The sequence below is a fragment of the Alexandromys fortis genome, unplaced genomic scaffold, assembly GCF_014885135.2.
Source record: "Alexandromys fortis isolate MF-2015 unplaced genomic scaffold, M_Fortis_MF-2015_v1.1 scaffold_71, whole genome shotgun sequence".
Taxonomy (NCBI): Eukaryota; Metazoa; Chordata; class Mammalia; order Rodentia; family Cricetidae; genus Alexandromys; species Alexandromys fortis.
In genome coordinates, this window is record NW_026067954.1 from 3,179,763 (window position 1) to 3,202,662 (window position 22,900).

Below are 22,900 nucleotides of genomic sequence, written 5' to 3' on the forward strand. Positions count from 1 at the left end.
GTTCTGTTCTCTCCCACCCACCTCCTCCAAGACCCAGGCAGGTTTCCCAACACAGTGCCAGGCAGCTGAGGGACATCACACCATGGGCAGGCCTGAGTGTCTGGGACAAGGAACACTGGCTGGCTTCTGACGCCAGATAACAGCCTGCAATGTGGCTACCCAGAGGGCCCCAAAGGAGCTGCTTCTCTTGGCTCCTGGGCTGTGTGGGCTTCATCCCTGCAGCTGCCCTGGGTGCAACCAGTGGTATGCTTCCCACCCCCTAACCCTTCAGACAAAATGAAATAAAATACAATAAAAATTAGAATAAATACCAATCAGGTCAACATTTACATTTACACAGACGGACGAGAGGATTCCCAGACCATAAAGGCTTACAGACTGGATAAGGAAGAATGCATGGATGAAGACGGTTTTAGGGGGCACACATTCCCCGTGGTTGATGGTGAGGCTCCTGGCCCTGTCCAAGGGAGGCTGGGAGTCCTGCAGGAGCTGTGGCCCCAGAGCTTAGGCAATATGGCCAGTTCATGAGAAGGACCGTGACAAGCAGGCCACTTGAGAGGAAAACAAGGACCAAACTCGTCCTGACAGGCGGGGGAGTCTTAAAAGGCTCAATATACGATCGCCATAGCCAGATGAACAGCACAAGCCCGAGAGAGGCGGTAGCCAGATACCTCTAGCTCTGCCTCCTGTCCATTCATTCAGAGCTGGGCTCTGATACGCTGTTCCTCTGGCGGCAGAGAGCGCTCTGGCCTGGGGAGAGGTCAGGGGTCCGTGGGTGCCTGCAATTTTCCCCCACTTCCTGCCTGAGTAGTCTCCTACAGAAAGCTACTCAGACTTGGAGATTTTAGGCTTTACTGTTGCTTCTTTAAAAAATAAAATAAAATAAAGGTTTTTTTTCCCATGTCTGAAAAAGTAGCAGGGATCTGCATTTCAAACAAACAAACAAACAAACAAACAAGCAAACAAACAGCTGGAAGTGTCATATTGGGATGGACCGACCAGGAAGAGCTCTCGAGCAACTAGGCAGACGGTAAGTCTGGAGCCACCAGGACACAACATGTAATTAAAAATATATTTATATATGTATACATATTTATATCTTGCATCTTCATACTGGTCCTCAGGGCCCTAGAAGGGGCTGCTCTTGAGGAAAGACCCCCCCCCCCAATAGGCCGCTAAGAAGGAGCTGCATTAGGTCCACGGTACCCACAAAGCTACAGTCTCCGCCTCTACACAGTGTTTGGGAGCCCCCATATGGAGCCTAGGAGACCTCCCCTACTCCCGTGACTTCAACCTCCACCATCAGCCTCTTTCTTTCTCATGGCCCTGCTTCACGCTCAGCAGATGCTTATATACACTTGTGTGTGTGCAAGCATTCACGCTCACACATGCCAGCCTTAGAGACGCCTGGGAAGCTGGCCCACGCAAGGACACCTGTGGCTCCCCGAAACTGCAGAGAGCAGGTGCCTGTGGACCTGGGCCGCCCCATTCTACAAGAGCAAGGTTTCCCTGGGGCCTTCTCTGCACGCATCTGCCCTGCATTTCCCTCAACACCACCTGTGGGGCTTGGAAGTGTCCCTGGGCTCCAGGCTCAGCCTAAGGGCTGGAATGGGAGACAAGGCAGCCAGAAGTAGAGAAAAGAAAGATGGGAAGGGGGAGAGGAAAGAGATCAAAGCTGGGGTGGCCATTGACCTCTATGCCTTCTTCCCAGCAGGTCCTTTTGAGGCCCCATCTTTACCAGATTTCAGTTGGGGAGAGCCAGGGAGATTGGGGACTCCCTCACCCCAACATCCCCTTCTCATCTTCTAGACTTGAAACAATTAAGAGAAACCTTCCTTACTCTAGCCAGCCTGATTTGAACTAGGAAGCCCCAAGAGCAGTGGGTCTCAGCCTTCCTAATGCTGCAACCCTTTAATTCAATTCCTCATGTTGGGGTGAACCCCCAACTGTAAAATTATTTCACTGCTACTTCATAACTGTAATTTGCTACTGTTATGAATTGTAATATAAATATCTGATATGCGACCCCTATGAAAGGGTTGCTTGACCCCCAAAGGGGTCTCGACCCACAGGTTGAGAATCACTGCTCAAGCGCCTCCAACATGGCCTAGAGGATGACCAATCCCAGTAAAAGCAACACACTGGGAAGCCATATTCTGGGGAAGCATCAAAGTGTGGGTTCCTGCTTCCCAGAGATGAGGCGGAGCAGCCACCAGTCACCACACAGAGACCAGCCTCTTGGGCTGAACCACATCCTCCTCTCTAGCCGGTACAGAAGAAGGGTTACTCCCTGGGACCAAAACCTTTCGAGAACCCCTAGCTTTGTTGCTAGCCTGAAGAACTCCACCTGGCTGCCTGCCTGGTCACCTACCAACTGTCCCCCAGTCACGACTCCAAGGCTTTCCTCTCCCCATCAGTCTGGGAGGCCTTTCCAGGGATGAGGTGAGGGCAAGGACACAACCCACGGATGAGGCTCCCAGACCCAAGAAGCCAGCAGCGGCTCTTCCTCCAGCAGTTGCTTGGAACAAGACTTGCATTTGGTTTTAATTCGCCAGCATCGTTTCTGGCCCCGTTTGCCATAGTAACGGGCCAGGGCAGGTCCTAAGGCAGTCCAGGGGACAGTATCAGCCCTTTGGAAGCTAGCAGTGGACAGGGTTCCAGTGGGGACCCCCAATGGGGCGGAAGTTTCCAATTACTAGCTGGCTACTGGCAAGCTGTTTGTGGCTAGATTCTTTACAGAGGGGGCAAGGTTTGATCTCCCACTAATCAGGGGGGTCTTCGAGGCGACGACTGTGGGATCACATTGAGGGCATTCTCATTGAGAAGAGAGACTTCAAAGCATCTAGTGGAAAAACAAAATAAAAGGGAGCAAGCTGAGCTGGGTGTCCCAACTCCCTCCTCTGCCCAGAGGGAGCAGCAGGCCCTGGGGCTGGAGGCTGAAAGTAGGAGGAACTGAAGTTAGGAGGGTGAAACACGAAGGTTAGAAGGGGTGGGGGGCCCTTTCCCCAGCTCCTCTGGGGCTGACAAAGGCTGTCAATTGTGGGCGGCTGGTGGGGACCGTGCCTGCCTTTGTCCTCCCAGACATCTGCTACACGTTGCCGGCTGCCAGTTGGCGACTGCGGCGGGCGGCACGTGGGAACAATGAGAGCCGTCTCGACCCACTTTTTCAGCCCTCAGCAGTCCTGGCTGACCCAGCCCGTGGCCAGAGGTGTGGGAGGCTGAGAGGCAGCTGGAGACAGTGAGGAGTGGCAGAGATTCCGCCCATAAAGCTCTATGGGGGATGGGCTGGAAGGCAGGGGGCGGGGGCGGGGGCGGGGAGGACTAGAGCCCAGGAGAGCAAGGGCGCGGGTGACCACCAGGACAAAGAAACATGCTTCCCTTGGTGCGAGCTGCCACATGCTCAGGCTGGGGAGCGACACGGGGGAGCTCTTCTGAGGTATCCCGTCCCCTCCGTGACTGGTTCCAGACTGGCCACTGCTGCTGCCGGCCTCCCTGCTCATTTGTTTTTCCCACCAGGGCTACCCCTGTCCTTTCGCCTGTCCATCTGGCCCTGTGGACCAGGGCCCCAGCTGCCCACGGGCTGCCCGCCAGGCCCCTTTCTCTGTCAGGCTGTCAGTTTCTGGATGGTCCTGTTGTAGTACTGCGTGATGGGGGGCGTCAGAGGGTTCCAGCTGTTGGCATGGAGCTCGATGACCTCCAGGAGCAGGGACCGGGTGAGCATGGACTCTGAGGGGCATAGCATCTTATCGCGAGCGCTGGCTAGGAGCTCTGTCATCATCTCAGGCAGCTGCTCCTCCAGCAGCCGGCCTGTGCTTTGTAGCTGTGGGTAAAAAGTGTAGTCAGGATGGGACTCGGACCCCATAATATGCACCGCCCCCCCACCCCCAATCCTTGGCTAGGTAGGCTGGAGGCAAGGATCAGAAAGATTGGAGCTGTCCTAGGGACATGCAGATCCAGGCAGGAATAGTCAGAGCCAGGATCTTACCTGCTGCCCAGGCCTGACATCAACTCACTAGGAACTCACCTCTTGGGTCTGCTACCCCAGAACCTTCCCTCCTGCAAGAAGCTTTCCCTGACTACACTTAGACTCTTATTTGACCCCAGGGTCTGCTCCCTCGGGCTATCAGGTATCGCCGTGATCATTTCTATTTACCAGGTATTTCTCTGGAAACAGATTAGTGATTGGTACCTATGCCTGTCTGTGTGGAACAGGAGGGGCCGTGGGGTCTGCTTTCTAACTCCAAACCTACCTCTAGCTCCAGAACTGACCCCCCCCCCCCCCCCCCCCCCGTTTGTAATAATAGCCAGGAGAGACGTGAACTGAAGTAGGTCAGTCAGGTGATCTTGGGAGATCCATCAATCTTGGAGGGGATGGGAACGACAAACAAAACAAAACAAAAAAAGGCTGGGCGGTGGTAGCGCACGCCTTTAATCCCAGCACTTGGGCGGGAGGCAGAGGCAGGCGAATCTCTGTGAGTTCGAGGCCAGCCTGGTCTAGAAGAGCTAGTTCCAGGACAGGCTCCAAACTACAGAGAAACCCTGTCTCGAAAAACCAAAACCAAAAACTAAAAAACAAAAACAAACAAACAAAAAACAAAAACAAAAAACCAATCTGGCTAGGAGAAGCTCTCTTCTTTGGCTAACAACTCATGCGGATCCCTTTCCACACGATCTGAACCCTCATTGCCACTGCACCCTGGCCTTGTCCTACCTGCTTTTCTAGGCTCCCCCTTTCCTGAGCTCTCTGACCCATCCTGACCACTCTGTATGTACACTCTTCCCATACATTCCCCAGCCACTGTGCATGTGGCAGCCTTGAAGCCATCTGAAGGAATGGACCTTGTCCCTCTAATCTCCCCCAAGCACCATGCAGGCGCCCAGCTGGAGCCCGACACGTAAACTTGATGACCATCCCGTCCAACCAAAGTTGTTGTGCAGGCTCTTGGCACAAAGCTCTGGGGGTGTGGCCTTTGCAACCTGGCCAGAGCCACCTAAACATATAAAATGCTCACTGGCATGGACAGGCAGGGTCCCTGTGCTAGGATGCCCTTCTATGTGTGCTGCCCTGGGTGACTCTGGGCTATTTGTAGAAGGCAAGGATCTGCCCCAGAACCTAGCCAGCCTTGGAAGAAAGTTTCCAGAAGTTTCGGTGTTCAGTGGCTGCATCTTGAGATCGGAAGCCTTCCAAGAGGCTACACCAATGGAGGAGATTCAATCAAGCATTTGGCCCCTTCTAATGGCATGCCATGGAAGTGAAGGGGCATCTTTGGGGGCAGCAGGTCACCTGAAACCTCTTAAGTCATTAGTGTGGCATGCCTGATCCAAATAGCAGAAGGTCTTGGGACAGGAAGTGGACAGTGCTAGCCTGTATTGACTGGTTCCGCAGACATCCCTGGACCAGGGGTTGCTCCACCTGGGGTTCGGCCCACAGCTCACCTCCATGGAGCAGCAGAGGACAGCATCTTCCTTCACATCCTGAGACTGTAAGAGCTGCAGAAAAGAGGACAGAGAAGACGACAGTGAGGCTGGGCATCAGCTGCCAGCCCGGCGGGTGGGTCACCGTCCTGCTTGCTCCTGACCCAGCTTTGATGCTGTTGATCTCTCTACTGGGTCAGGAGCCAGGGCCTGGCTACAGGCGAGAGTGCAGTCATCAGTTTCTTCTCCACTGGTGCAACAGTGCAAGTCAAAGCCGCTGTGACTCACTCACGGTGAGAGCTTTCCAACCAAGGCCGTGGCCAGGCCTGCTGGACCACATCCCACCACGTTTTCTTCTACCTATCCAACCTGTCCACTCAATGTCTCTCTTTAGAAACTGAGACACAACTCATGTGACATAAAATTTACCATTAAAAAAATTTTTTTTGATAGAAGCTCATGTAGCCCAAGCTGGCACTGAACTTGCTGTATAACCGAGAATGACCTGGAATTCCTGATATCCCTGTTTCAAATGCCTACACTTAGGGATTGGAGGTGCTGTAGAAATCACAGTAAATAAATAAAATGCTACTGAAATTACAAGGAGGGCAAAAGATGTGGTTTCTAGGGGAGGGAACCGGAGACTGTTGGGGGGTGTTGGCCATTGTGTAGGGAGGAGGAAAAACTGGGGTCTGGAGTCAAGGTGAAAGGTTGGCTCATTGTGTATCAAATGAAGGTGGTTGTGGAAGCTACTCGAGGCAGGTTTCCCACAATGCAGGCATGTGCCTGGGTCATGTTTCATCCTGAGGTCAGCTTCTTTGGGTCTGCAGTATCTCCCCACAAGAGTCTTCCTGGTTAGCAGGGCAGTGGTGGCACCGCAGCATTCGGGAGGCAGAGGCAGGCGGATCTCTGTGAGTTCGAGGCCAGCCTGGTCTACAAGAGCTAGTTCCAGGGCAGGCTTCAAAGCTACAGCAAAACCCTGTCTCGAAGAACAAGTGCCAAGTGAGGTAATGTTGTAGGAAATTCCTCAAAGAGCCAGGGCCTGAGAAGCAATGGCTACTATGTGCCATCTCTATCCCTGGAAAGTGGCCTTTCCCACTTCCAGCAATGCTGCACGGAAAGCCTCAGGCAGCTTCGGGCCCTCTCAGTAGAGTGCTTTGACCCCTGAGCCAACAGCTCCTCCTCATCTACTGCCCAGAGCCTGCTTGCCTGCCTTTGGCCTTCTATGACAGGATGAGGCTCCACGGCCTGTCCGTCTTCCCTCCGTTATCCCTCTACTCTTTCCCTCTCATCCTTGTGACTGTACTGTGTCCCGGGCTCCCTACAGAACACAGTACCGCTTCTACCCTGCCAGGGCCTGTGTTCCTCCCCAAGCAGAGCTGTGGAAGGGTCCTTTCTTCTGATCTTATCTCTTACTTGGTGATTGGGAAAGTCTGTGCTAAGCCAAAAACCACATTGTGTGACGGGCCCGTTGCTCAGGCCTGCTGGGCTTTCTCAAGGACGTTAAAGAGGGCTGTGTCTTTCATCCTCCCGTTTTCACTTTGGCTGTGCACAGAAAATACAAGAAGGAGAGGCTGGGGAGATGGCGCAGTTGGTAAAGTGTTTGCCTTGTTGGATCCCCAGAACCTGGGTCAAAATGCCAAGTTTGATGGGGCACACTTGTAATCTCAGCCCTGGGGAGGCAGAGACAGAAGTTGGGGTTTAATAGCCTATTGGTCTATCCTAATTTGTGAGCTCCAGGTTCACTTAAAGAACTTGTCTCAAAAAATAAGGAAGAAGACACCTGCTCACCCCTTCGATGCAGACTGGCTCCCTGATGCTACCTGTTGGACATGGATGCCTAGACCCTTTGGCGATGACTGGAGAGAAAGCTCCTTCAACCTCCTTCTTTGACCTCTGAGGGTGCCTTGCTCTGTGGCTAGTCAGGAAGTCCCCATTGCTTTTTTTGTGGTAACAAGAGGCTCACCGCCTCAACCAATGAGGGCTCCCTTTCTGGAACCCCTTTGTGTATATCCATCCAGGTTGCCCAGACCCACCCATCAGTGGCCCCCTATCATCCTCAGTGATGAAGGAGGTGCAGTCACCACGGACTTTATAGGCCTCATAGACATCCTTCCAACTATGGAACTTTCCCCTTCTTCCACCTTGGCCCAGATTTCCTGATCTATGTCCCATTTTCTTCAAGTCTAGGTTCCCAGAAGGACAGCTAGGTTTCGGGTCAGAGAATCCTGTTTGGATGTGAGGGGCCAAGCACTTTTCTCATTTATGTGTGTTCTACTTGGGATTTTTCAGGAGATGGTTGCTTGAACTCAAAGATTCGTTTCAAAAAAGGAGCCGTCACCGGAATAGACATAATGCTTGTATACGTCTTCATGACTATATAACTGATAGCAGTCAAAGGCAGAGAGACCCAAGTGTCCATCACTGGGGGAAAAGGGGAAACAAATGATCCATCGCGACAAGGGAGTATTATTCAGCTCTGAAAGAAGCTGTGACAGGTGCCATCACTTCAACCAACCTTCAAGATACTGCTCAATGCAAGGAGCCTGGCACAGAAGAGCAAATACAGCTTGGTTCTGCTTCTATGAAGTCCTGAGAACAGACAAATTCATAGCGGCAGAAAGCAGGTAGTTAACAGGAATTGGGACGTGGGATGGGGAGTTATTCGATGGGGACAGGTTTTCAATTGGGGAAATAAAAAGACTGTGTGGCTGGTAGGGATGATTACAGGGCAATGTGAATGGGTTTAATTCTGCAAAAGTATACTGAAAATAGTAAATATTATGTTATGTATATTTGACTACAACAAAAAACTGGCTATAAAAAAAAAAAAGAAAAAGAAAAAGGACAGCGCAGAGCAGGGCCCCCTGGGAGAATACATTGTCCTTCTCACTCTTAAAAAGAATGGCTGCACCAATGGAGGACCAGCGTGGGCCAGTCTTAGGGTGAAGGTCTGGGTGGGAAAGAGGCTATCCTCATTCAAGTCTTTGGCATAAAGAGGGATGTGGGCGGGTTGGGGCAGGCAAGCCACCCGCACCCTTGCACCGTGAAATGTGTTTCTTGGACGAGAATCCAAGGCAATTGTACGAGCCCACACAGTGTTTGTTAGGAAGCGAATGCATTCCTGTGCTATTGTCTCTGCCGGAGCCTTGTTGTGGGCACACCCATCACATCCTCCCTCAGGGAGAAGAAGCTGAGGTGCTCCAGCCAGGCTGTGGGAGGCCTGACAGCAACTAGAGAAAGAGCATCCCCAAGTCCCCGGGGAAGGGCCATGGGGCATGGGCATGTTGCCCAAGGCGTGCCCAGGATGGAACCAGGCTGGCTTTTGGGATGCCACCCAGCAGGGAGAGAAAGAAGGCGCTGACAGAAGGAAGTGTAGGGCTGTCTTGATGGGATGGTAGGGGTGAGCAAGGAGACCACAGCTTTGCGTCTCACTAGATAGGGTGTCAACCTGAGGCACGCTGACCAGCCCTTCCTGACCACCCCTGCTCTCCACAGGCGTATCCTGCAGTCTGGGAGAACAGACCCAGCTGCCTCAAATGCTACAGCTAATGCTGGCCCTGACCTATTCTCAGTAGTGTTGGTTCTGGGTGGGCTGGGGGAAGCAAGGAGGACGCCGGATAAATAAGTTTATAGAGTACACTGGCTACTTTGCTGGAGACCGGAGTCCAGCAGGACACCCTGACTGGCTGGCTGTGTATATGGAAGGACTAAGGCTTGTAAGGACAAAATCAAAGCGTGGAAGAAGTTGAAGGACAGGAAGACTAAAAAGGAGATCAAAGGGTTAGAGGTGGCGGACACTTCAGAGATGGGCAAACACTGACATTGGAAAGAGAGAGGGAGAAAAGAAAAGAAGACACAGTCCCAACACATGAATGATGGGATGTTGAACTGGGGACTTCACTCAGCTGCCTGCACTATACGGGTACCTTTTAGTTGGCAGAGCCTACCTATCCTATGCCTCTGCTGGCTTTGAACCTGCGTCACAGCTGAGTCTAAAAGACAACACAGGAACTGATACTCGTGGTAATAACCTTGAGTCATCGAGAAGAGGGTCAATTACGTCTGGCTCTCTCTGTTGAGGGAGACAGATAATCCATCCAAGAAAAGCTATCATCAAAAACGTGCAGCAGACGGGGATATGCCACTCACCAAGGGTGACCCAGGGCATGCCACTTAATCACGCTGTGCCTCAGTTTCCTCACCTGAGAATGGGGATACTATCTGTCTCACTGTTTTGAGAGTCAACTGAGATAATATACAGGCAAGAGCTTTGAAAACTGCAGAGCCTGGTTTAAACGCAAGGTGTTATTATTATGATTACATTTATATCTTTATAAACATATATCTTCACTACAGATCCTAACACACTTCGTACCCTCGTGACACTCTTGTGGAGACAAGCAAAGGCCATGAGCATTATTATCTCTACTTAATAGACAGAGAAACCAGGCCTCAGTAGTTAAATGGCTTGCATAAGCCAGCCAGCCAGCCAGCCAGTGAGCCTGAGCAGAGGTACACAGAGCTCAGAGTCCTGGGTCAGCATCCTCTCCCATAGAGAATGGATTTCATTTCTCTGAGACCGGGTAATTTTTAGTTGGAAAGCTGGAACTCATAATTCTCAATTCTGCTGACTGGTGACAAGAGCCAAGCTGGGCTTTCACAAAATTGAATTGATTTTTACCTGTTCTTTGATTGCGCTGGTGACATCTGTTTATTCATCAATATACTCTATCCTTTCATCCATTTGTTTACCCATTCATCTACTTTATCTGCTCATCCTTACCTATTCATTCGCCCACACATTGACCCACCCACCCCTTCATCCACCCACTCATCAATCTTCCCATCCATCCATCTATCCATCCATCCATTCATCCATCCATCCATCCATCCATCCATCCATCCATCCTCCCACCCATCAATCCTCCCATCCATACATGCATGCATCCATCCACCCAACCATCCATCCATATGGGCATGTATCCACTTACATCAACATTTAAGGAACATCCACTGTATGCTAACACAACATAGTGACAATAAGACTTCTGAGAGACTTTTGCCAGGCACATGGGGTTGAATCATGGGGTGAATGGTGGTAGTGGAGAATAGTCTAGGCATTTTGCAAAGAAGAATATACACAAGCTAAGACTATGAGCAAGCAGCGTTCACTAATGCACTGACTAGTGTCCCAACAGTGTGCCAAGACACTAACATACACAGGACTGGGGGTAGGGGATGTAGCATGACAAACAAGGCCAGGGCTGCATACTAACAGGCTCTGGCTGCCATGCTACCCAGTTCTCTCTCTCTCTCTCTCTCTCTCTCTCTCTCTCTCTCTCTCTCTCCCTCTATCTCTTAAATCTCAAAGTTCTGGAGAGCCCCTGAAAGATTTTAAATGGGGGACTAGCAGATGATATTTTCATTTAACAAAGATCCTTTCTTACACAGAGTAGAGAATAAACTAGAACTTCAGAGTCCTGGGAGGCTTGGGCCGGGCCTGGAGGCAACAAGCCCAGTGAGAGGCTGTCATGTATAATTGCGGTGGTTTGGATTGAGCCAGACATAAAGGAAAGATCCTGTCAAAAAGAGAGAATAGATTAACAGCGAGTGTGGTAGGGTCGAAGCTTGATCAACTGCATAATAATGAGCTCAGGGTTAGGAATGCTGCGTTCATGGTCCTTAGCAATGGTCTTGGAGGATGACTGGATAGTGGTTACCTGGCTCAGTACCCACTGAAAGGACCTGGAGAAAACACGGAATAAGAAGAGAAAGGAGGTGGGGCTCTAACCTTGGAATCAGCAATGGCTAAAAGGAGAAGAAAGGAGGAACCGTAGGGGAGGAAGAGGAGGGTGGCCAGAGAGCTAAGTGGAGCAAGAGGAAGCAGCATCACGGAAGGCAAGATTTCCAGGAAGTACAGGTCAACAGGTCAAATGCCTGTAGGGGTCAAGTAAGATGGACAATGACCACAGTGCCCTGGACCTAGTGATTAGGAAAGAAAGGGCGACCTTTGCCATGACGACATCACTGTGTGATAGAGGTAGGGAGAAGCTGGGGATCAGGCCTGGAGGGTGGGAGGGAGGTCCCAAGCACACCTAGAAAGTACACATCTGCTATCTTTTACTGGAGACCTCCCCTATCTTCCTCTTTCTCCTTCTCTCTCCAGATTCTCTTGTTTTCCTTTAGAGCCTGTCTATGGAAGAGAAGGAGAAGGAGATCAAGAGAAAGAGAATGACATTGGGTTGACAGGAATGTGTGTGGAGACAGGAGGATCTGAAGCCCTGTTTAAAAGTTTCAGATTGGAATAGATAAGACAGAGTTAAGCAAAAGGAAGATCAAGTACAAAGATCAGCCTTGCGCCCACAAGAGAAGGGCTCTCTCAGAGCTGGAGGCAGGGGCTGTGAAGGCGCCTATGTAGATGAGGCAGGGGCTGTGTAGGCGCCTATGTAGATGCTCTTGTGGTGTGCCCCATGGGGAAAGCTATAGAGTTAGCATGCTACATGTTCATTTCTTATCATTATCCATCTATGCTGCCTGCATTTCAGATACCACCTCTCCCCCGCCCAGAGGGAAATTTCCCCTAATATCACTTGTCTATTACTCTAACAAGAAGTCTTGGTAGGGTGGCCAGGGTCAGGTGTCAAGGAAGTGTGTACTTCTGCCCTGGCATTCAGTCCAAGCCTGTGCCTGAGGCCTGGCTGCCAGCCTTCTAATGGAGGCGAGCAGACACCCTAGCTGTGGACCAGGCGCCCAGTGGGAATAATTAGTTCCTTTCTTGCCGAGCTTGCAATCCTCCCCTACAAAGTGGCCACACTAAATGTCACACTGGGGGGGGGGGGTAGTGCTTCGCTCCATGGCTGGCCCAGGGGAGCAGAAATGTAATCCGGGGCTCTGAGCAGACACCAAATCCTTCTGTGAATACCATAGCCAGGGGCCACAGCTCCAGTGGCTCCTCTTGGGGACCAAACCCCAGTCACTGGCCTGGATAGGAGGGCCACTGTTCAGAATCCCAGTAGCTGTGAATTTTCAGGACCTTGGGGGCCGTGTGTGGAACCAGGGAAGTCGGCTGCACTTGCAGCCAATGCCTCCCAGCTTTGCCTGTGGTGCCCTTCCCAGTCCCTTTTCTAGAAACTGCTTGTCTTTTCCGTTTGGAGCTACCCCAGCATCCACCCATCTTGCTCCCAGGGTGAACAGGAAACACTGGAGGTAGTTCTCAGACTCCCCACTTTCAGAGTGAACTTCTGAGTGTTGCCCGTCACCTCTGGGTGCCTCACTTGTAACCTACTCGACATTTTCGGTGATTGTTTTAGGTACTCTTGTGGACATTTTAAAATCCTCCCGGCCCAGTTAGACACAACATAATTTCTCATGCTAAAAAGGCAGAAACAGTCTAGAAGCAAGATAACTTCCCCTGGAGAGCTCAGAAGGTGGGAAAATGGGATTTGAACCCAGGTCTAGTCCGGCTTCAAAGTCCAAGTGGCTTAGCTACTGCTATGCAGTGAGCGGCACAGAATTGGGCTGAAAGGGAGAGGCCAGGAGAGGTGGGTGACTGCACACCTGGTTTGCTAGGATGCGCTCAGCTTTCCCCTCTCATCTGGAAGCAATCAGTGGCAGCATCACCTCCCTTCTCCAAACGGCCCTGCACTTCACAGGCCCACGAAGACAAGGTAATTCCACTTCTGCCCTGGGTTCAGAGTCTTCACTAAACAAGTGAGGGCCAGAGCTCCTGCCTCTCTCTGAGGCTGATCTTGTGGATGGAAAGGAAGGCTCGGGGTTGTCACTTTCTATTGTGGGATGCCTACCACTGGAGAGGAGGATACCTGTATTCTGGGCCTCACCTGAGCCTGCCTGCCACCCCCCAACCTCCCAACTCCCTCCCCGTCTCCCCCCTCTCCGTCCGTCCCCACACAAGGAACAGAGACTGGGATGCAGTCATGGTAACTGGCAACACCAACACACTGCTCTCCGCTGCAGCAAACAGAGACAACAAAGCAGGCATTCTCTCAGCTGCCCATGGGGCGGCTTAGCCTAGGGAGCCAGGCACTTGGGGCCTTCGCTGGCTGTCACCCCTCACATTACCCTCTGAAGGAATGGAGTAACTGCAGCTTGGGTCTGACTCAGCACCGAATGGTTCTCTGAGTCAGGGAGGGTTAAGGCTGGCTAGGGACCTGGTCTGGGGCTCTGGTTGGGTGGCCAGACTCCCCAACTAGGGCCAAAGCTGGAGCTCCTGGGTCTGTCGCACCATTCTGGGACCCCGCGAAGAAAAAGGCCAAAAGAGACCAGGCTGCCCTTTGCCCCTAGCTGGGCCTCCTCCCTGCCCTGGCCCCTGCCCCCTCTACCTCCACCCACCTAAGGCCTGGCCTTGACCTTGCTGGCTTGCACAGAGGGTGTGACGGCCTCTGGGTAAAGGGATCTAGCTGCTGCAAAGGCATTTTCCGCTTTCTAAAGTAAACAATCAAACAGGAAATTAATTGAAAAACCCACATCCACGGAAGGTTCAGGTTGTGATTTTCACAGCCCCAGAGCCAGGAAATTCAAGGTTATAGTTCCCATAGCAACTGGCCTGTAGAATGAGCGGCTGCTGGGTTGGAATAAGGCGCCGAAGAGTCAAGCAGGCTAGTCCTCTGCCTCCAAGGAGCATCCCTAGCAGCAAGTCTGGAAGTCTCGTAGACTGGAGTGGCACACGATGCACGGGAAAGCTGAAGGGCTAGGCGGACTTTAGGTGCTCACAGTCAAGGTTCTGTGAGCTGAGCTGGGGATCATAGCTTTCTGGGGATCTCACACTGTTCTACGCTGCTGTATTTTCAAAGCCTATGAAACGGAAAAGATTCTCAGACAAGCTCGCCTGCCTCACAGGCTTCATCCCCCAAGTGAGCAGGGTCTGTGCTGTGCCGATCCTCATTTACAGCCCCTGGCTCACTTACAGCCATCTCCAGCCCACCTCATTGGCCTTAGACTCTTCTCATTACTGACCCTGAACTCATTCCCATGGCTGTGTCTCCTCTGAGAAACATCTCATTTGAGTGACAGGCCCAGAGGGTTCAAGAGTAGACCCCAAGATGACACCCTCTTTCCTGCCCCACACCCCTCTGCAGGATCAAACATACAATATTAAAATATTAGCTTCGTATACCTTCACGACTTGGTGATAACAAGGCAGTGACTGACCAAGAGGCAAGCCTTTATCTTCAAGTGGGGGTGGGAGGGAGCGGGGCATCTTGGGTGGGGTTTTCTTTTGTGTGTGTACAGAGGAGTCCCCACTTGACAGGAAAGGACAAGAGGGTGTTGGAGCTCAGCCTCTGGCTGGAGGAAACAGTCTGGAATCCTTCCCCAACCGTCACACTGCCCTCCTGCTGACATGGCCCCTGACAGCCCCCTGGCCTTACCATTGGGACCCAGAAGAGGGACACTTTCCAAGTTGTAGCTGTAGCTTCCCGGGCACCAGGCCGGTGGCAGAGGGCACCCAGCCACCTGCCCAGCTACCAGCCTGGCTCTTTAGCCAGCGCCTGAAGCAAGCAGGGCTGGGGCAAGTGAGAAGTGGCGCCTGCCCGGGAGACACAGTGTCTCCCTGATTTCCTAACAGGCCCAGCGCCGTGCCAGGGCCCGATGGGCAGCTCACCAGGTCCATCTTCACTTGCGAAACTGTCCTTCCTCTTAAGGAGTGAGCTTCCTAGGGGCGGCTCTGCTGCTATCTAGCCACCCTGGAGTCACTAGGCTGCAAGGGCACTAGCCAGGTCACACTCCTTCCAGTTCCCTCCTCCCTCCCGCATTCCTCTTGTCTGCACGCAGCGGCTCAGAGACAGCATTGCCTCCTTGAGGAGCGTGATGTTCCCTTTCACAACGCCAGGCAGATAGATTTAAGCTCTAGAGATGGCGGGATGGTGACCTCAAGAGAGTGGAGATTTCTCATCTCTTAAACCTGAGGAGCCTGCGGCAAAGAGGGCCATCCACCTGCCTCAGGGCCCTAACTTATAGATAGAGGTCAAAGGTGATCTGGTGGGCTGTTCCATCCACCATTCCCTGGACCCACCTGGAAGAAGCTTCTTAGAGATTCTCTGTGACAGGCCTACATCAATACACTGCCATCTGTTCTTCCGGTGGCAGGGGTCACAACCCGATGCTACAGGAGTGGGGTGCGAAAGTGACCGACAAGGACCTTGAGGGACAGAAGTCGTCACATGCTGACCACTCTTCTGCCATGGAACACGCCATTTGGAAAGAAAAACCAAACCAAACAAACCAAAACACTTTGTTTAAACTACTCTCTCCCACATGGCAACATGTGCTTGCTGCTCTTAAGAATGAACATAAAGACGGGGTGATGGACACTCGGGAGGCAGAGGCAGGCGGATCTCTGTGAGTTTGAGGCCAGCCTGGTCTACACTGCAAGCTTCAAGGCAGTCAGGGCTACACAGAGAAACTCTGCTCAAAAAACAACAACAAAAGCCAAAAACCATAAAAGCCCATAGCTGCCTGCATCCCAGTTAGGGGGTGTGGTCTTCCTGTGAAGGAGCAGGTACAGCGGCAGAAGCCACACTGCAGAAGCTGGACTGAGAGCTGTCCCGTGGGCGACAAGAGCCCAGCTGCTCCCTGGTGGGTAACAGTATGTAAAGGCAGTAACTAAGCATCAACGGGGCAGGACAGGTGGGCCTGGGACAAGTAAGCTCTGTTGAGAGATAACAGGGCCGTGCTAAAGGCATAATTAGCATTGTGCTCACTCGGAGTGGCAGGCACCCAGCAGAAGGGCAGACAGGCCTGGGCTGAGAAAAGGGCCTGGGGCCACTTGGGGACCTCAGAAGGGATTCAGCGAGTATTCTGCCAAGTCCCAGAGACCTAGAGATAAGAGAATTTAATTGGCACCTGGAAATTTGTTTGGCTTTAGAGCCTTTCCCTTAGCAGAGTAGAAATTTAATGATGGGGCAGGGCTATCACAGTTGGGACGATCTTTTCTGGTGAATGATCATCGAGTCGATATTCTTTGTTTCTGTGTCTTCTTTCTGCCATCAACTGAGACTCACAAGAAGACAAAGTGCTTAGCTTGGCATTTCTGCTGCCTGGCCCACTTCCATTAGGGCCTGCCTTCTCTCCTCTTCTCTTCCAGCCTCTTTCTAGCCAAGCTCATCGGTAGGCCTCTGGAGCTGTCCTGTCCTCACCTGCCTCCAGCTTCTGACTGCCATTCCCTCTGCTACACCTCCTTCCATCCTGACTTCACTTCCCAGATTCCTCAAGACCTACCTCATGACCCTCCCCCTCTCTCTTCCTACTTCTCTTCCTTCCTCCTCCCTCTTCCTGTTCTTGAAGTCTTCCTAAATGCCTTCTCTAATGTCCTTGGCCAGAGGCTCACTATTCATGCATGTTCCTGGAGGTAACAATTTGGTTTATCTTAGCCTATGGTATCTGCATAACTAGATTTCTTTACACTGTTCATGCTGGGTTTGTGCCTACCTGGTCCTCTTGGAAGACTGGGTCTGAAAGAAAGCTTGGGCTAAGGCAAAGCTACTCCAAAGGGAACCTCAGTGACCAAGAGGCTTAGTGTATGGTAGGTCCTGCCTTCAACTTCTTCATAGTTAGAAGGGTATCCATCATCCATCCATCCATCCATCCATCCATCCATCCATCCACTCCTCACACCTCATCTATCTACCCACCCACTCATCCATCCACCCATCCACCCACTCCCCACAGCCCGCCCGCCCATCCATCCATCCATCCATCCATCCACTCCTCACACCTCATCTATCTACCCACCCACTCATCCATCCACCCATCCACCCACTCCCCACAGCCCATCCATCCATCCATCCATCCATCCATCCATCCATCCATCCATCCACTCTCCACAGCCCATAACGAGCCCCAGCATCCAAGGAGATGAGAGCTTGGAATGCAGGCTATAAAGAAAGACTGACTGATCCTAATCCTTACTGGTTCTAATCCTAACTCAGCCACTCACTTAGACTGCACAATGTAGTATTCTCTTCTCTGGGCTTCAGCCTTCTAATCTGTAATGTAGGGACAGTAATACTCTCTTTCTCCGTGGACTGCTGCAGGGATGAAGACAAATACTCCACATGAGTCGGCTGGGATGATAGCTGGTGTGCAGCGAGCTCAGCTCCACCAGGGGCAGCTTATCTATTGCTCATCACTACGTGGACTTCATGGGGCACAGGGTGATGCTGAGATGACATGAGCTCTTCTCACTTGTGTGGAGGAGGCTCAGGCAAGAAAGAAGAGAGAGTTATTCTAGGCAGGGAGGCTTCCCTCACATCAGTGGTCGACAGTATTGTCAGAGGGGATGGAAACAGAATGGGGGAGGGGGAGGAGGGCATGGTTAGAAACTGGTTTAGTAACTCAGGTGGAAGGTTCAGGGACCTGGCAGACTCAGGATGGGTCAGGGTGAGAGTCACAGACAGCTCTGGGCTTGGACAGTCAGAAGTGGGTGTTCCGCCCCTGCAAACGGGTGCTGAGGTGGGCCCATTGGGCATTAGAAGTCAGAGGGGGTCTAATCCCCAGGGGGAGGGATTAAGGAGACGGGCACAGGTATGGCAGCACAGATCTGGGTAGTCTGGAGGAGCTGTTGATCCTGAATAGCTCCTGGAACGGTATCTCCTGAACCACTGCCCATCCTTTGGCCATGGTCAAGTCTCATATTGCACTGTGTACCCTTCGCTCTCAGGAGGTGAGCTATACACACACAAGCCTGTTTAAACGTGCGCCCATGGGTATGCCCGTGCTCCTGATATAATCAGGAAGGAGAGCAGCTTCGGGCAGACACAACAACCAACTTTATTTCTTTTCCTCTCCATGCTGGCAGGAAGTGACACTGATCTGAGGAGCAGGAGGGAGGAGTCAGGGAGAATGCCTGCCTAGCCTGAGCAAGACCCATGGGCAGGGGTTACAAGGACCACCACTGAAGCAGTCCGGAGAGACATTCTGGTTGGGTCACTGGAGTGTGGAGCACAGGAATGGTCCTGGCTGGAGAAGCAAAGGAAAGTCTTCAGCGTAAAGGAACCTCCAGGGTCCCAGAGGCCCTCAGCCTATGGGTCACTTAGACCAGGGGTGCTCAGCCATAGATGACTGCCATTTTTGTCATATGACTCACCGTTGTGTAGAATGGAATGAGCTATAGCATCTCAACTTCTATCCCCCAGATACCATCAGAAACCCTTAGTAGTGCCAACCCCAAAAGACATCTAGACCTTGCCAAGTACTCATAGCTGAGAACCGTAGCTGCACATGGAGCAATACCCAGGACACCGTGCCCTTCTGGGCTCTGCTTTTTATATGGGCATTTGGTCTACAGAACTAAGAACGGCTTTTGCATCTTTTAAAATGCGTTCTTCTTTCTTTTTCATTTTTCATGTACCTTGGTGTCTTGCCTGCATGTGTGTCTTTGTGAGGGTGTCGGATCCCCTGGAACTAGATTTACAGACAGTTGCGAGCTGCCATGGGGGTGCTGAGAATTGAACACAGGTGGGTCCTTTAAAAGATCAGCCAGTGCTCTTAACCGCAGAGCTCTCTCTCCAGCCCGGCTTTCACTTTCTTAAATGGCTGAGGAGAACGCATTTGGCTAGACTGTAAAAATTATACGAAACTCAAATTTCAGTGCCCATAAAAACATTGTGCCGGGACAGTCATGCTCGTTCATGTACACTTTACTCATCAGGCAGGCACGGTGCCACACGTCTGCAGTCCTAAGGAAGGGGAAGCAGGAGAGTTGCTAGTTCAAGTTCAGCCTAGGCTATGTAGTGAGTCTTAACACAACAACGACGGCAGCAATAAAACCTGAAGAGCATCATCTATAGCTGCTTTTGAGCTAGGACAGTTGAGCTGAAGCCAAAACAGTCCTGTGGCATTGGTAAATACAAGTAAGCATTCCTTATCCAAAATGCTTGGGATCAAATGTATTTTGGATGCCTGAGTTGTTGTTTTCTTCTTTCTTTTCCTTCTCCTTTGGATGCCTGAATTGTTTTCTTCTTCTTCTCCTCCTCCCCCTCCTTTTTTCTTCTTCCAATTTTTGAATATTTCATATCCCTGAGTTATCTTGGGGATGGATGGGACCTAAGTCTAAACATGAGATTCATTTATGCTTCATATACACCATACAGATGTACAGCCTGAAGATAATTCTACATAGCCTTTAAAATAATCTGGTGCATGAAATAAAGTTTCATAGTATGGAATTTTCCATCTGTGGTTTCATAGAGTATACAAAAAGTTTAGGAATTTGGAGTACTATGGATTTTCAGATAATGGATGTTTAACACATATGTTGGACTTCACAGGGACTATGCTGTTGGCTTGGTGGGGCAGAAGCCACCCAGGGAGACAGCACAGAAGGAGGTTGATCTTTTGAAAGACCTGGCTCTACAGAAAAGAGCAGTAAAGGGTGAGAGGCGGGTGTGGGATTAAGGGTGGGTTTCTCCCCTTAAACTCACTGTTGTGAACGAACCACCATAGAGGGAGTGTGTGTGATACAGGAGATAAGACAGACTCATGAGAGGGGACCCTGGGAGGGGACAAAGAGGTCTGGTTACCCTGGAGTTGGGGCCATTGCCCTGATGGGCAGACTACCCCAAAAAAGGCGGGTCCCAGGCATGTCCACTGGAGCTGTCAGGCAGTCTGGTCAGTCTGTGGGCTCGTAAGAGAATTAAAGCCAACCAACGCTATGCAAGCAGACTTAGATAGCAGCTTGGGATGGGAAGAGAGACACTTAAATCTGGCTTTAGGATTATTTTTAAAATCTTACACTATTATTTGCGTTTATGTATAAATGACTTTCCTCAGCTCTGTGCTAACTTGGTAGCGAAATTACATAGAGAGTCTGCAAAAGGGTGATTTTATAACATCTTTTGACTCCTCTCAGTTGGACATCTTTGAGAAGACTTTTATTTAAACGCAACACATGCAAAAATGTGCCCAAATTCTAAGTGTTTGGGTGCATTTCCATAAAAGGGAATGCCAGGTCAAGAAATGCAGCCAGAGTTGCCCTTACAGTCAGGAGGCCCTTCTCTTAGGCCACTGCCGCTGGCCTGCCGAGGCTGGAGCTGCTTGCTGAGGAGGCTGGAGCCCGGCCCTGCTTTTGGAAACCCCAGCTCTATACCGAACCTGAGGCAAGCACAGGGATGCTAGGGGCTGCGGTTTTCCCAGCCGCACCTGTTCTCGGCTACTCTGCTGACGTGTTTTCTTTCTGGAGGATCATCAGGTTCTGGGAATTGGTGGGGCAAGGAGGGAGTTTTAGTCCAGGTATTTCTGGCTGACGACAGACATTCAGATCTGAATGAGACACCTCTAATGCGCCCAAGGACACATGGCGGCGAGGGCAGGAAGCCAGTGCCTCTCAACTCACTATGGATTTTTTCTTTTTTTTTTTCATGCCAGGAATGGAAGGCAGGTGTTGCACACGTGAAGCAGGTGTTCTACCGCTAAGCTCCAGCACTCAGTTCCATGTTTGACCTTCTTGGCAACACGGAGCCCTCTGAAGATGGATGGAAACTAGCTGTCTCTCCCAGAATAATGTGCACGCGCGCGCGCACACACACACACACACACACACACACACACACACACACACACACGTTCCTAGATGTTTAGATCTAAATTCAGTGGGTTCCCACGAGGGCCACACTAGAGTACCAAGGGTCACCAGTGGAAATGCTTCAAGCGCATGGAGGGGGACTCCATAGGGTCAGCAGCACAGAGAGCGAGGGTCTCCTATGTCATGTGCCTTCTGGGCAACTGTATGGTTAAGGGATAAATAAGCCAGGATGGCCAGTAAAAATGCAATAGTCTTCTCTACTATGTGTCAGATGCTTGATGAGTCGGATTTCTCATTCCTGCAAGAGCTAGGCAGGTACTAGGGTTCCCCCCCTACTTTACAGATGAAACGGAACTTGCCACAGGCCCCAGATAACACCAACAGTGCGGATCTTCAAATCCTGTTAGTCTAATGATTTGATATCTCATTGTTCATTCTAGTGCCCTCCTCCCAGAGGGCACTTTCAGGTTCCCTCAGGGTTCTGCCCCGAAGATACCCACAGCTGGCCCGGGTTTCTCACGAAGACAGTTCAGTGTACCCAGTTCCACTTGTGGGAAATGACTCACCAGAGCCCGGCCACACTGGGACTCCAGGGGACACATACACCACTTCCTGTGTCTCAGAGAGAGCCCTGGGCAGTGTGAGCTGGCAGGGCAGATCTCTGAGGGTAGCTAGAAACGGATTTAAAAAAAAAAAAAAACAAAAACAAAAACGAAACAACTCATCTAGCTCTGCGTTCCTGGGAAGAAGGAGCCACTGCCTGGGTTCACATGACGGTTCTGTTACCTGGGCCTTACTTAGTCTTGCCATCTACAGAACTGGGATGGAGGCTGTTCTGGATCACGGTACCAGGATGTGGTCCTTCTTGCTATAGCATCTGCATGCCTGGGAACCTGTAAATTCTCCCTATGATAGCGAATCTCACATTAATGTGCAGTAAAAACTCCTGAATGGGGATTTCCCAGTTGAGAACCACAGCTCCGGATCAGGGGCGGGAGCTACAGTCGCCAAGAGGATCTGGCCAAGGCTTGTTTTTCATGAGCGAAGAGCAGTTTATATATATATTTAAATAGCAGGGAAGAAGTCTAAAGTCCCCCTCCTTCAAAAGACAATGCTGTGACACATACAAATTATGGACAATGACTCCGAGCTCCGTCAACCAGGATGCCGTGAAGAGCAGCCAAAGTTCAAGCTGCTCCTAAGCCACCCGGACGGCGGATTGTTGGGACTTCAAGGCACAGGGGGTATAGTTGGACTTGATTTTGCCCCTTGGCCCTCAAAGTCTAGGAATGTACTGACTATATGGTTCTGCTGTTCTGTATGTTGTTGGTGGGCTGATCTGTGGGAAGGAGATGGGAGGGGAAGCTTTTTTAAACCAAGGGAGCCCCTGCTCTGCGCTGAGCAAGCCCCTTAGCCTTCTGCACATGGCAGTTCCGGATGTGAGCTCGAAGGCTTTTATTAAGCAGTCAAGATCTAATGGTGCCGGGCTGGAGAGATGGCTCAGTGGTTAAGAGCACTGTCTGCTCTTCCAGAGGTCCTGAGTTCAATTCTCAGCAACCACATGGTGGCTCACAACCATCTGTAATGAGATCTGGTGCCCACCTCTGGCATGTGGGTATACATGTGTGGGTATACATTGAGGCAGAAAGTTGTATACATAATAAATAAGTAAATCTTTAAAAAAAAAAAAAAGATCTAATGGTGCCTATATGCAAACCTGAAATTTCACTTCTAGAGTAGGGGCCTTAGGTGGAAGTCCCCTGCCCTGCCCAGAGGGCAGGATTCAGGCAGCTAGGCAAGATTTAATTCATGTGGGGTTTTCTGGGTAGCAGGGCCAATGACCCTTCCCTACCCCTTTCAAACAGCTGGGCCACCCTTTGCTTTCAGGGGCATCCACTTTTCTCACCTCTCCTTCCCCAATGTGAACATCCCTGGAAGGGTCAC

General features: G+C 51.2%; 1 protein-coding gene across 4 annotated transcripts in view; it reads right to left on the reverse strand.

Moving 5' to 3' along the window:
* Positions 1-1,058: 1,058 nt before the first annotated feature.
* Ctif (cap binding complex dependent translation initiation factor) overlaps positions 1,059-22,900 on the reverse strand; it is a 241,271-nt gene continuing 219,429 nt past the window's right edge. For all 4 annotated transcript variants that reach the window (XM_050151596.1, XM_050151593.1, XM_050151595.1 and 1 more), the window contains 2 exons: positions 5,437-5,490; positions 1,059-3,820 (listed from right to left, as the gene is read on the reverse strand). In XM_050151596.1, coding sequence (XP_050007553.1) covers positions 3,605-3,820; positions 5,437-5,490 — 270 coding nt within the window. In that variant the 3' untranslated portion in view covers positions 1,059-3,604. The remainder of the gene's footprint in view (positions 3,821-5,436; positions 5,491-22,900) is intronic.